A 14934-nucleotide genomic window follows, 5' to 3' on the forward strand; every position below is an offset into this window, starting at 1 on the left:
GCTGATGATGAGTTTTTTGATGTTCCAGAACCATCAGACAGTGACGAGTTGGAAAAGGATGGATGCCTGATTGTAGTCACAAGAAGTCTCCGGTAAAAAGCTGTTTGATATTATAGTCTAGAAATTTAGCATGTTCCTTTTTATGACTCATCAAATGGCTTACAATAAGTATATTCACCAACACTCTCAAGTCATTCTGTCCTTTGGCATATTTTAGCTATAAGTCTATAACCCTTATAATGCATGTAGTGCGCTTGTCTTCTTGTACTTTTAATTGGAGAACTACACTAAACTTGGCATTTTCCTCCTATGGATTTGATCGTTTCAAGACTTCCGTCAACTTAAGTTGTCAACAGCTGCTAATTTTGTGAAAAAATTGCATGATCTTGCAGGTGATTAACATAATATGTATGTCATATCAAGATTATCCATGATTTTATTCTTCTATAGCTAACAATGTTAGGCACCATACAATGCAGTTTAGAAGAAGGGTTATGTGGACTTACACGAAATGGTCAGAGAAGAAAGTACCTTATGCTCTTATGGATCAACTCTTCCAAAAGATTCCTCTTGTAAATTACCTTGCAGCTGGGCAGAACCAGATCCTTCCACTTTCCTGATTCGTGGGGCAAATTACCTCGAAGATCGCCAGAAGGTATAAGTGAAAAATGTTCATTTCACTTAGATAAATAATTCTAGGGACAAAAAGGAAATAAAAAAGTACTTTAATTATATCATTCACAATGGATCCACTGCTGCTTGTGAATGTTCCGTTTTATTCCATTCTTTTAGTGCATTTGTATCATTTCATGTGCCAATCAGTTATGACTTAATTTGTTTGTACAAATTTATTCCTTTATTGGGGTAATCAATTACTAGGTTAAGGCAAAGGGAACCTTGATGCAAATGGTTGCTGCAAACTGGGTGAGATCTGATAAAAGAGAAGATGATCTTGGTGGCTGACCAGAGAGCATTGTGCAGGTTCGTTATTTTTCTAATGATTTTTGGTTCCAAATGTTGATAATTTTCAGGCAATGCATTTTCAACTTATGATTAACATATTGACTGAGAAAAATCAGCTGATGATACAGAAAAATGCAGCAAAGGGTGGGCCCGAGTTCTTCTTCATTTTAAACATTCAGGTTGGTTAATATTCATCTGTTTATGTAGTTCTTACTTAAAACGTGACATAATTAACACTAATTTGATGTTTATATGGACCATGTTCCAGGTGCAACTACATATAATCTAGCACTATATTACATGATGACTACACCTGTGGAAGATACCCCTTTGCTTGAGAGTTTTATGAAGGGTGATGATACCTACCGAAATTCAAGATTTAAACTCATACCATACATATCCAAGGTTGGTTGAAGTCATCACTGGTTCTATATATATTAGAATCTCTGATCCCAGTGATTATAATTTTTCATCCACAGCCAAAACTTATGTTTTCTTCTCCTTTGCGTGTTATTTGAAATGTTGAATGCGTCACAAATAATGTTTCAGGGTTCATGGATAGTAAAACAAAGTGTGCGAAAGAAGGCATGCTTAATTGGTCAAGCATTGGAAATTAACTATTTCCAAGGGAAGAACTATTTGTAGGTAAATTTTGAACTAATAATTAGACCAAGAGAATGAAGATAAATATTTAGGGTATTAAAAAGTTTTTTTTTTCTTTCTTTACATTTATGTGGTCCTTGAAGAAAACCTTAAAATAAGTTGAAAGGAAGTGAATGATTGGAACTTTTGTGGGATGCATGCATCACATGTTAAACTCTCAATCATCTTACAATGATTTGAATGAATGCTGATGTTGAAATGATGACATCTATTTTCAGCTTGGGGTTGATATTGGATTGTTAACTATTGCAAGAGGTGTTGTAAGTCTTGTCTTTGGATATTTCAATCATCTAGTTATTGAAATGGCCTTTCTAATACAGGTAAAAATAACAATCATGTTCCTTTTTATTTTGAAGTAATTGTCACCATTTCCTCCAGAAGAGTGTTATTGAACGTATTTATGTACTATGTCAACATACCATTCGTTCACGACTGGTGTAGGACCTACACCTGGCCAATGGTGAATGAATGATATATCGGCTCAGAATACGATATTGACTGCTGTGTTTTATGTGTTGTTAAGGGGAATACGCAGGAAGAGCTTTCGGAGGAGTTCCTTTCAGGGACATGCCGCCTTAACCATCTAGAATTCTAGATGCTTCCAAATCAGTTTCAATGAGATATTTAAGTATCTTTGGTCTTATGAAGGAGGTTGCCATCTTGTATATAAATTGAAACAAGGAGAGTTCGTGTGTGCCTCCAATTCCTTTAATTGAATTCCAAAAGCCATTATTTTATTCAATCAAAGCAGTTTGTGATGATGTTTGGTACTAATCTTTCAAAACAATTGCATATCTTAGTTTTTGTTAGTAATATAAATCACACATGGAGCTCATACATAAAAATATTATTCCATTTTTACCCCCTAAGTTGTCTTAAGAAGAATGTATCCAATTCATAGTCATAAACTACTTAAAGGTGGTACAAGATAGAGGGATTTCAAATTTTCAGAGACACCATGACACATGGGTCCATATTCCAATTATGCACAATATATATATAACGATTGTATGTAGGGGCTTACTCCTTGAATAATACAAATGCCCCCGCATTGTTTCGTTTGGCAAGCAAAACTATATGAAATTCCTTATTTTCGAGGCCTACATAACTTTAAATATTATTCCCATAAACTATCCTATCTGAGAATATAATTTTTTACATACATGCAATTCACATTTTGGTACACTATTTTTTTTCTGTAAAATTTTATAAAACTAACACATATATTCATAAATGAAACATATTAGCTTTGTACTATGAAAATGATTTTTATATAATAAAAGTATAAAAAAAGTAATTTCATCTATAAGTAAATTTATCAACACTTTAAAACTTTTGAGTAGAAATAGTAATTTATTTATCTTTTATAGGAATAAAACTAACTTCGTTAACAGGTTTGTGTAAAAATAATAGCTTACAATCATGTTGTAAAAAAGTTCATAAACAAATAGAATAAAAATTTGTCTTATCTATATTTATTTTATTTTAATTTATCTATTATCTATCAAACAAATTATTACTTATTTGTTCACAACATTTATTTTTGTGATTATTATAGTCTATAGTTTGCAATACAATGTCTATTCCATGATTCCAAGATAATGCAAGCCATATGAGCATATCAAAAGGCAAAAGCTATGTGGCACCTTCTTTCTAAGTTTTCTTTTCCCTTTTTAAAATACTCCATTAGTTTCAACTACTACTTTAAATATTCTTACCAAGAATCATATGTTTTGCAAGTTGGTTGAAGTCAAGAGTCAAGACATTGCTATTTAGGGTTAATAGGAAAATATGAAAATGTTTAGATAGACAACCCAATTTAACAATTGTAACAACTCAGAAGAGTGAGAGATGTGTGTATTCCAACCTATACACATGCTGTAAAATATGCTTTTTTTTTTCCTTTTTAAGTAGTTGTTAAATTGAATTGTTTATCTTCCATTTTTTCTCAAAAGATACATATAATGTGCTCAAGCTATATCAAGTGGTAAATTCATGTGTAATTTTTGGTTAAACAATTTGTTTCTCATTTTTTCTAAAGAAATTTTAATTATTATATTTAATTGAAACAACAAAAATAATTAATGCTCCAATAGTAGTATTAGAAACCAAAATACTCTGTAACCATCAAAAATCAATTATCAAATTAATCACTATATATTTATATATAATTATAGATTCATATATATTATTTCCTATATTTTTTATATTTATTTTATATTTAATTTTTCATGGTATTTCTTATTTTGTCACGACAAAGATTAATCTACTATAAATCTAAACTTTATTTAAAAATTTATTATTGTCAATAAATTATTACATATATAATATGAGATTCGAATCTTAATGTTTACTTAAACGAATAAATGAATTAACTATTAGACAAAATTGATTTACATAATTAATTTTAATGATAAGAAAAAATCTTGTTAAGATTCTTAACAAGACTATCAGACACTATTAATTAGTAAATTTTATAATGCTTATAATTTAATATCTAATTTTACTTAATTTACTTTTCATAATAAATTTTAAATATTTAATAATTATTTATTTTTATATTTTAAAATTAAATATTAACTTTTAACCTTTTTAATAAATTAGGCAAACTTGGACACCATACCAATCACCCCATTAATTTTGTGATTTTGTAGTAATGCTCATTAATAAGTTTCCAAATCCCAATGCAAAATCGGTTGAACCGTTGGACCTACATGCTACATAAACCGAAACCAAATCCAACCTAACAATATTACCATTTTGCCCTTCATTCCCCGAAAGATTGCACAGTAGCTTGCAGTAGCTGCAAGCCTGAAACAGTGAAAACAACACTCCTCAGAAACCAGCAACTCAACTAACTATTCAACCCATCACAAAAACAGAACCTTCCATTCTCTTTTGTTTTGTGTTGTGTTGTTCATTACTTCACTGCCAATAATTTTTTTTTTTTGCAATTTCCTTTTCCCGGGAAAAGAAAGCCTCCTTTTTTCTCGACCAACAACAAGGTTTTGTTTTCCAGTGGGTCCTCCTCGATCTTGTGGACTTCCCCCCCAAAAACGCAGAATTTATGAACACGAGATCCCGGAATCCGATACTGGTAACTCCATCACCTACTACTGCTCCATTTTCCCTTTCCATATTTTCGAATCCCTTGAAATTGATGCTGCGTTTTTTTCTTAATATTATTAGGTTTTATGTGTTTTTTTGGTCTTTTTTCTTTCCTGATATTTACTCTGCTGGCTGATTTCTATCGCCGGCTACAGGATTAGGGATTTCGTGCATGGATCCTGCTCTCAAGCTCTGTGCTTTGCTGGTTATTCTTCTATTAGGTATCAACGGTGGACGATTTAAAAAATGTGGTTAAATTATTCTTTTTTAGTACTTAGGTGTTAGAACTTAGAACGCATGAGAGCATTTCTTATGGTACTAGTGAATGGTTCTTCTTATAGTACTTTGATTGTTTTTCCTATGTTTGTTGTCTTGGTGCTAGTGAATGATGCTTTTGCAAGTGATTTTGGGCACTGTGAGAGAGTTGTTAAGAGTTGGGCATACACTTCACTTGATAATGAAATCAGGGAGGATAAACACACGCTGGGGGATTTGCTGTTCTTCCTCCATGTCCCTAGGACGGGAGGGCGGACGTATTTTCACTGGTAAATTTTGTTTTGTATGATGTAGTTATTGAGGCAGCTGAATGACTTTGAGCTGTGCTGTTGACAAGTTTGTTGACCTTTGTGTTTTTGCAGTTTCTTGAAAAAATTGTATCCTAACTCTCTGGAATGCCCTCGCTCTTATGATAAGTTGCGCTTTGATCCAAGGTGCTATCTTGTTCTTAGTATCATGCAGATGTAAAGCGTAGCAGCTTCCCTAAGTTCACAATATTCTTACTGTTGTAGTTTGTTCTTGAATAGCCATATTATACATGCAAAAGTTTACTGTAAACTGAAAACAGATTACTTATTTAGTGTTTTCTTTATGTTTGTCAATTTGCAGCAAACCAAAATGCAGGCTATTAGTTACACATGATGACTATAGCGTAACATCCAAACTTCCGAAGGCAAGAACTTCAGTTGTGACCATACTTAGGGATCCAGTAGATCGTGTCTTTAGTACGTATGAATTTTCAATAGAGGTTGCAGCTAGATTTTTGGTGCATCCCAACTTGACATCTGCAACACAGATGACTTTACGCTTGCGCTCTAAGACCAAAGCAGTTAGTACACTGGATATCTGGCCATGGAAGTATCTAGTTCCATGGATGCGGCAAGATCTTTTTGAAAGGGTATATCATGTTTCATTTGGAAAGCTTACTAATAAGTTGTGTCTGACCATCTATAGTAGCATTTATTAGAGGAGGATGGATATTGCTGATATAGTAGCATTGAAGAGCATATGCATCTAGCCTGGTTCTTGTGTGAAAAGTAATCTTGGACTTGCTAGGTAGTCTATGTTTAGGTGGATAACTTGTTTTTTTATGGCATGATTATGACATAGATGTGTTTAAACCAATTGCTTATTTTTGAAGATGGAAACGTAAATCACCAAAGTTGCCAAGGAGAAAGTAAATTATTTACTGTGTGATGTTCTCTATTTCAATGCGTTGCATGTATGATTTATGTGGACCTTAAATTGACAGAGAGATGCAAGGCGCAGAAATGGACAGCATACAATAGAGAAGAATGATTATTATGACATGGAAGATTTTGCAATGCCATTACATGAATACATCAATCATCCTGCGGCCAGGGATATTGTACATAACGGAGCCACATTCCAGGTAATTCAGCTTGCATTTCTTTACGAGTATAGGGATTCTAAGTCATCACTTTATGCAATTTCCATGATATGCTATGCTGATTTCTCAGATAATGATTCAACTAGAATTTGTTGGCAAGAATTTCTTTCTTCTTTTTTTTTCCGTCAAATCTTATGTTGTTGATCATTGCCACAAGAAAATATGGATGGATATATTTTCATTTGACTATAATTAATATCACATTGTATTAACTAACATCTTGGTAGCGATGACTATAATTAATATCAAACATTTGACTCCGACTATCAGGTTGCAGGTTTGACAAACAATTCTTATATGGCAGAAGCACACGAAGTGCGCCATTGTGTGCAGAAGTACAAGATTCTTGGCAAATATGTGCTACAGGTTGCAAAGGTAATAAATAAGCTTTGGAAGTTGTGATAATTTCAACATGTAGTTCTCAGCTTCTCTCTCTTCCTTCTCTCAATATTTGTTTCTTGTGCTTGTACATCTTGCAGAAGAGATTGAATAATATGTTATATGTTGGTCTTACTGAAGAGCACAGAGAATCTGCAACTATGTTTGCAAATGTGGTTGGTGCTCAGGTTATATCACAGCTTAATGCTCCAAACACTAGCCTGGAGCTTGTTGATAAAACAGGTTAGTGTATTATAAGCAATCTTCAGTTTTGGTCAAACTTTGACGTAGGTTACAAAGGGGCTGTAAAATTTGTACAGAATTTAGAGCTAAGGCTATGTACCTGTGCATGTAATGCTTTCAGATGATATCGGTGAGCTTGTCTAATATTCTAATATCATGTTTTACACTGAACTTTGGTAGAATATTGATGTTGTCATCTTATGTTTAGTCTTGGCCATATTTTTTATTTTTTCTTTAAAAATAAAATAAAAACAAAATTCAATGACACCTAACATTGTACATGTACTGCAGAACAGAGTTCAGTTTCAGATTCTGATCCTGATAGCAGTGAACATCAGGTAAGAAGCACCTCTTTCTTGATGTAACTTGGTTATTAAAGTTTGGGTGAGGGTAAATCCTTTTTCATTAAAAAATATAAAGGGAAGCACTCTCATAGCATTTCTCCCTGCAAGACAGAATAGTACCTCAGAGACAGTAGCAAGTGAGGTTACTTCAAGTGACAGTGGTGAAGCAACAAAGTTGAAGGTAAAGATGTTTCCACAACAATTATGCCGGTTGTGGATTTATCAAATAGTTTCCTTCCAATCTTTGATTGCATGCTTATTTTTCATTGATTTCAGATGTCTGCTAAAGAGCTCATGGGTGCTTATGAAGGCTGCATCTCTAATTTACGCAAGGCCCAGTCAAGCCGGCGTATCGCTTCTTTGAAGAGGATTTCTCCGGTGAACTTTACTAAGGAGGTAAATAAATAGATCTAATGCTAAAAGAATATCATTCCACAATTCTGCTTCAATGAAGCATGAAACCTAGTCTTGTTGTTTGTTTGACTTGGGTGTTGGATAATTTCAAAGCCTACCATTAACTTGCAGTGTTGTGCTTTCCCTTGCCGATGACTTTTATGATTTTACAGGCACGTCTTCGAGTTAGTGAAGAGGTTCTCCAAGAGATACGGTCTCTTAATGACCTGGACTTAGAGCTTTACGAGTATGCAAGAGCCATTTTCGATAAACAACATAAAGCTACAATGCGGGCGTTCACTGAGGTATGTGTTGAAGGTCTGATCTTTCTTCTATTTCCTCTACAGGTATTAAAATAGTTAGGATAAGTAACAAAAGATATATTTATTAGGCTATGAAGTTGGCCTAACTGTGAGTTGGCCTGTTTCCTGCGACGAGCATGTTTCCGTGTTTCTGATTTTTTGTTGCTTTTTATCTTTGCTAAATGCAGCAGAGATGGGACAACATATCAAGCACTGCCTCTGAAATCACTTTCTGGAAGTTCCTTCCATTGGCAATTACTTTTGCCTTCCTCATTTTGGTATTGCTACTAATTGTAAATGTGAGAAGAAGAACGTTGAAGATTAAGTAAGAACTGTACTAAGTGCCATTATTTTGTTCCCAGTTTTGTCCCTTCATATAGAAAGCTCAATTCTTAAGTCTAGGTTGGGGGTTCTCTCTCTGTTTTAACCATTTAGACATTTCAGTGCAAATATGAACTGTTGTGATCATGATAGTATTTTTGTACCAACCATTTCTACACATACAAGTATATGATTATAAAGGAAATTCAGAGCAATAGATTGGGCCTTTATTTATTCTCTTCATACTCCTATCAAAATGCCCATTAAATTGTTGATGAACCTTGCTATCTATTGTATACACTATGAGGTTTGTTTTATAGATGTCTTATTACATTAGTATTTTGATTATTCACTCTATCAAAAATCATATAAAAACAATATGTAATTGGACAATAGTGTAAAATTTTAAGAATTATATGAATTTATAAGAAATTAATTTTAATTTGAGTAAAAGTCTTTTTCAGTTCTTAACAATTTATCTTATGGACAATTTATCTGATGGACATTGTGTCTCGCGTTTTCTAACAATTATATCGATTTGTATTTTTACAATTGTTAGGGACTGCAATGTCCATTTGGGTAAATGGTTAAGACCTAGAGAAGACTTTTTCTTTTTAATTTATATTTAATATTCTAGCTTTATAGAAAAAATATAACTACACTTAAAATGGATAAATCTTTATCCTCAACAATAAGGAGAAAGGATCTCAATGAAAAACTAAAATAAAATTGTTATATTAAAATAAATGATCATGCTAATATTAAGTTATAAAAAAAGAAAACTAAAACAGGAAAAACGACGTCGTTTGTATACACTATGAGCCATCCCTTGCTTATTCGTTCAGCATTAGAACTCTCTGCTCTTGCTATTCATGCAAATTTGAAACTACTGTTTTCGGTAGCTTTCTGCCATTGATTTGAACAATGAGTTTGAGATGGTAATTTTGACAAAACCCATGGATCTTTTACTGGAAAACATACAGCTGTAGCTTGCAGCGCGTGTACAGGACCAGAGACTCTGCATACAGAGACGCTCTTAAAAGCTTCATAGTAGATTACCAAGAAGGTGTTCAACAAGTAATAGAGATGAAGGAGAGTTAAACCACAAAATGGTCATGAGATTGACATCGTGCACTCAAATCGTCCTTAACATTCTAATTGCACCAATTACGTCCCTGCGATTGAAAAAAAGTGCACCATATTAGTCCTTGAACCATTTTCTATTAACGACGTGATGACATGACATGATGACGTGGACTGTAAGTGACACGTACTACTTCATGATTTGGCCACGCGTAATGGTATGATGATATGGTGACCAGTGATGTGGCATGCTGACATGGATGGTTGTGCCACGTGTCACAATATTATTTGGCCACGTGTTTGTTTGTGCCATGTGTCGCAACAATATTCGTCCACGTGTCATCCATTATGTCATCGTTATATATGCACCAAATTAGTCCCTCACTTTGCATTAAGTGACTCATTTTAGTCCCTGAAATTGAATGTCGTGCACCAAACTAGTTCATTCACCAGTTTTTTCTTTTTTTTTTCTATAAATTCAAAATTCTCAATATTTTTTAGTGCATTAATTTCAATTCTATTTTTCACATCTTCTTCAAATAAAAGTGTTTTTATAAAATATTTTTTCTCTTGCGAATACCCTAACCGCTGACTTGTAGTTGACGTGAAGGCTTTTCAAGCACCTTCACTATCATCTCCGACCTTTTTCAGTACTTTTATAAAATATTTTTTTTTTGCGAATATCCCTAATAACCGCAGTCTTGGAGTTGACACAAAGGCATTTCAAGCTTTCCTCCATCTTGGAGTTGACGTGAAGGCATTTTAAACTTCCCTGATTACCATCTCCGACCTCTTTCGTCTAGACTGCAAAGGTAAAAGATGGTAGTGAGGGTACTTGAAGTGCCTTCAATCTAAGCTCATTTACACATAACGAAAACATGTTTTTCATAAGAAAAAAATGTTTATTTTAAATATTAATCTATTCTATTATATAAAAATCGGATGTCTGCACTTAATGATGGAGATGACGTGACATACTTCAGAGAGTGTTTCTCAATTTAATTATTTTAACTCATTCAATACAATTTATTACTATGACTTAATTATATCAACTAATTGATTTGATTAGATATTTAAATATTAATATAATTTATTATAATATATATTACTTAATTAAATTTACTACATTAATTATAATTTGTTATATTAGTTAATTAATTTATTCATTTATAAAGTATGAAATAAAATAAATAATTTATTGTTTATTCTAATTGAATTCATTAAATTTAATTATACATTATATACGAATTAATAATAATTTGTAAATCACTTTATATTATATATGTATTAACAAAATATTATATATGTCTTAATGTGTTAATTAAATATTATATATGCACAGAAAAATAAATACAAAGACGATTTATATAATATTAATAATATTATATTAGTACGGTGATTTTTTCTTTTTGATATCATATAGTATTGATAATGATAATATTATTATATAGTATTATATAAACTTTCTAATATTAGTATAGAAAAATAGAAAATTATTCCTTATGGCAATCATTTTTAGTGGAATAGTGTATCCTTATATAGTATTAATAATTGTTGCTTAATTTAAAGTAATTGTATGTTGGTATCTTAAATTTATTTTTCAATAATGACCTAAATAGATAAATCTAATTGAATTGAATGATTATATAAAATATTTTATATTATTAATATACTAAAATTAAATTCATTTTTTAGTACAGAATTTTATAGGTAAACTTTATACAAGATTAAGTTATTTTTTATTTTTTTATTTGTTTTATCTGTGTTATTTTATTTAATTTTAAGTAGCGTCATATTTACAATTACCGCCAGTATGATATTTTATAAAATATGAAAATCAATTTTTTTATAATTTAAATATCAATGTTTGAGTTAATTTTAATTTAACTTTTTTAAATTAATGTTATTTTTCATCATTTAGATCTTAATTAATTTACTAATATATTTACTGTCTCTTTAAATAATAATAACTTTAATTTATTTACTGTCTTTTTTTTCTTTTATATTTTGTTTAGCAAGGATAATATATGGATTAGGATGGAGTTAAAAAATACTCTATGTGATGCATGTTTGGCAAAGATAATATATGAATTAGGATGGAGTTAAAAAATACTCTATTTGATGCATGTTTGTCACTGATAAATTCATATGAAATAGAAGAGAAGAAAATAGAAAGCTAAAGAACATTGAGTTGAATGATGTAAACAGATTCATTGAAGCCAAGTGTGGGTTCTCATGTCTCATTTCATTTTTCAAAGTTCAAACACATTTTAAATGTATGAATTTTAATTATATTTTTTTCCTCTTCAATAAATACTACAATCTCTTCCTATTTTTGCTATAGGCTTGTCTTTTATTTAAAAAAACACACACAAAACATGTAAAAAGAAAAATCAAAGAAATTAAAACTATTATTATATTTTAAAAAATTAAATGCTCTTTTGATTAAATATCTATGTAATTCTTATATTTTAATATATTGAGTGGTAAATATAAAAAAAATATATAATTAATAGATAAGTTAAAATAACGAATAATGAGATATCTATCTATTATATTTATTCTATTATATAAAAATCGAATTTTTGTACTTAATGATAAAGTTGACATGGCATGTTTCTTAGAATGTTTCCTGATTTATTTCTTCTAACTCATTAAATACAATTCATTACGGTGGATTAATTATATCAACTAATTGAGATATTTAAGTATCACACAATTTAATATTATGTATATCAATTAATTGAATATAATTGTTAGAGTATAATTAGGATCAATTAGATCAATTAGTATTATTTAACATATTTAAATATTTATTATAAGATATTACGTCTTTATTATTTTGATTCTCTTAGCACTTATAAATATCCTTCTATATTGTATCATTTTACACAACTTGAATACACACAAACTTTTTCTCTACTGCTCTCTCTTATCATTTCTAATAATAATAAGTACAGTTTAATTTAGTTAGATGTTCATTATTTTATAGTCTTCTATAGAATAATCTTTTTATCACTTTGGATATTTTAACTCTTTTTTCTTTTTTTTTTCTCTTTACATGTAATTTTGTTGTGCATTAACTTTGTTTATTTAATGATAAAATATACTCATGTTAATTCTATCATATAATAGTTTGTTTTTCTCCTATGTATTTTGATTTGTATAGTTACTATTAATCTTACTGTTTTCGATCTTGCTACTTTCGTTTTCTTGAATTGTTCTTTATTTTTTTATGACTTGATAATTTAAAAAAAAAGAGCAAAGAGCAGAAAAAAAGATGGCCAAAGACGAAGGTTAGAAGCCTAAAGCAGCAACATCATTCCTCAGCATTATTATTATTAATATGAACTTTATTATTTCTTTTCTAACATTCTTTAATACAAGCTTAGTTTCTTTTTCTTAATTATTATTAATATATTTATTCTTTTCTTCTCTAATTATAAATCTCCTTATAATAATTTTTTGATCGGATATTTTTTTGGTCTAATCAATTTTTCTCTATTTTTTGTCAAAAATAATATATATTAGAAAAAAAAGATAAAAGTAAATTTTAAGATTCAAATTTAAATAAGATATGCAAAGAATAACTATTGAATTCATTTGGTCTATTTAAACACTTTGTATTATTGTCATTGAAAATTTTAAATACTATTATAAAATTCTAGATATTTTTATTTTATTGTTCTTAAATTATATATTATACCGTGTATTTGAAGAGTTTCATCTTTTTAAAAATAAAGTGTGACATTATATACTTTTTAGATACAATAAATGAATAATAAGGTTAAAGTGAGTAACAAAATTAATTATATAATAAGATACAAATTTTTAGAATTTCTAGCACAATTAAAAAAAATTTAGTTTCAAAATAATTGTTTATTCTATTTTTTATCTTTTATTTGATTTTTTATATTTTTATTTTTTAATTAATTATGATTGTAATAACTCATCATAAATTTGTGTTCTGTAAAAAAAAATTATCAATCATAAAACACAGAAGATTTAACCAAAAAATTTAAAAATATTGATTAATCACAATATAAAAAATTATGAATTGTGTTTTAATTATGTGTTAAAATACAAATTAGGACTATTTAAAATTAGTTTTTTACCATTAATGTTAACTTCAATCATAATAAGGTAAAAAGTAAAAATTGTATATAATAATTTAATTTTATTATTTATACTACCAAAATTATTCTTTAATGTATTATATCCTATTTATTTTTATTCATTGATAATTCTTAATTCTCTATTTTCAATAAAAATTTGAATTGATTAAATAGATTATTTTTCAATTAGTAATATAATTATTGTGATATTTACTTTGTTTAGTAATATTTTTAATTTATTTAATCTGATTAATCATCTCTTTCTTATTTTATGCTAATTTAACTAATTAAAGTTAATAAATTTCAGTTATTTTAATTCTTGTAATTTTTTATTATAATAATATATTTCTATTAATGTATTAATATAATTTTAATATTTATATGTCATTAATAATAATAATCTCATTTTAAAGTGATATTTTATTCCCAATATATATATAATATGTCTAATTGTAAAAAATTTACTATTTTTTATACGATTAGATTAAACATATTTATATTTAATTTATTTGATTATTTAATTAAAATTAATTATATTAAAAGATTATATTAAGATTATGGTAGATTAATTATATTATTATTCATTAATTATATTAAAAGATTAAGATTATGATAGATTATCATTATCTTATTATTTTTTATTTTTTGATATTAATTCAGATGTTTAGCTTCTTTTTATTATCATTTTTTATTCTCTTATTTTATGTGTTTATTCCCATAAATCTTGCTAAATTAAATAAAGTACTGTATATCTTCTTTTTATTCTTCTTTTATATACACATAAAATTTATTAAATTATTTCTCTTCCATCTAATAATTTTGTTTCTCTTCCATTTATATTTCTTTCCTTCAATATTTTATTCGTTCTTATTTTTCTAAATTTAATTTTAATTTATGTATTTGTTCTTGCTATACCTAATTTTTTTTATTTATGTGTAATATACATTCTTATGTATGTTATAGAAATATGATTTGATTCTATTAACTTGCCAATTTTTTTTGAAAAATCTAAAACTAAAGCACAAAAATATATTTATAGATATTTTACTTTAATTTTTTAACTAAAAAATATAATATTTTTTGTCATATTTGTTGGAATTCAAAGTTAAATATGAATATTAATTTTTGAAATAGAATAAATATATTTTAAATATTTTGCATTTAAAAATAATATTCTATCCATGTTAGAATTATTTAGATGGATAAGTAATAGTGAATATAGAATTATTTAGGATGAATAGAACTAAGTACATCTTTTTATTGAAAATAAAAATTTAAAAATATTATATTCAATTCTCAATAGTCAACCTCTCATTGAACCATTGTATTTTCAA

General features: G+C 28.6%; 1 protein-coding gene and 1 pseudogene across 4 annotated transcripts; both read left to right on the plus strand.

Annotated features, from left to right (window-relative positions):
• Window positions 1-743: 743 nt before the first annotated feature.
• LOC112705253 (protein ENHANCED DISEASE RESISTANCE 2-like) lies at window positions 744-2400 on the plus strand (annotated as a pseudogene).
• Window positions 2401-4294: 1894 nt separating this feature from the next.
• Window positions 4295-8617, plus strand: LOC112707002 (protein-tyrosine sulfotransferase). Of its 4 annotated transcripts, none has more exons than XM_025758541.3 (13): window positions 4295-4723; window positions 4890-4955; window positions 5117-5279; window positions 5373-5444; window positions 5620-5908; window positions 6263-6403; window positions 6692-6796; window positions 6901-7042; window positions 7334-7380; window positions 7499-7567; window positions 7663-7782; window positions 7953-8084; window positions 8270-8617. In XM_025758541.3, the coding sequence occupies exons 2-13, from the start codon at window positions 4907-4909 to the stop codon at window positions 8408-8410; spliced, it is 1470 nt and encodes a 489-aa protein (XP_025614326.1). In that variant the 5' UTR covers window positions 4295-4723; window positions 4890-4906; the 3' UTR covers window positions 8411-8617. The 4 variants fall into 4 exon arrangements, with proteins under 4 accessions (XP_025614326.1, XP_025614328.1, XP_025614329.1 ...); XM_025758543.3 differs by having other exon boundaries at window positions 4343-4723; window positions 7953-8097; XM_025758544.3 differs by having other exon boundaries at window positions 4343-4723; window positions 7953-8097; window positions 8273-8617.
• The last annotated feature ends 6317 nt before the right edge of the window (window positions 8618-14934 follow it).

Source organism: Arachis hypogaea, chromosome 8 (assembly GCF_003086295.3).
Source record: "Arachis hypogaea cultivar Tifrunner chromosome 8, arahy.Tifrunner.gnm2.J5K5, whole genome shotgun sequence".
Lineage (NCBI taxonomy): Eukaryota > Viridiplantae > Streptophyta > Magnoliopsida > Fabales > Fabaceae > Arachis > Arachis hypogaea.

Excerpts from the sequence above, each read along its gene's own strand:
- LOC112707002 (XM_025758541.3), top strand. The coding sequence starts at position 4,907 with ATGGATCCTGCTCTCAAGCTCTGTGCTTTGCTGGTTATTCTTCTATTA. Across the intron at positions 7,043-7,333 it reads GGAGCTTGTTGATAAAACAG|AACAGAGTTCAGTTTCAGAT; the intron begins GTTAGTGTATTA and ends CATGTACTGCAG. Across the intron at positions 8,085-8,269 it reads CAATGCGGGCGTTCACTGAG|CAGAGATGGGACAACATATC; the intron begins GTATGTGTTGAA and ends TGCTAAATGCAG.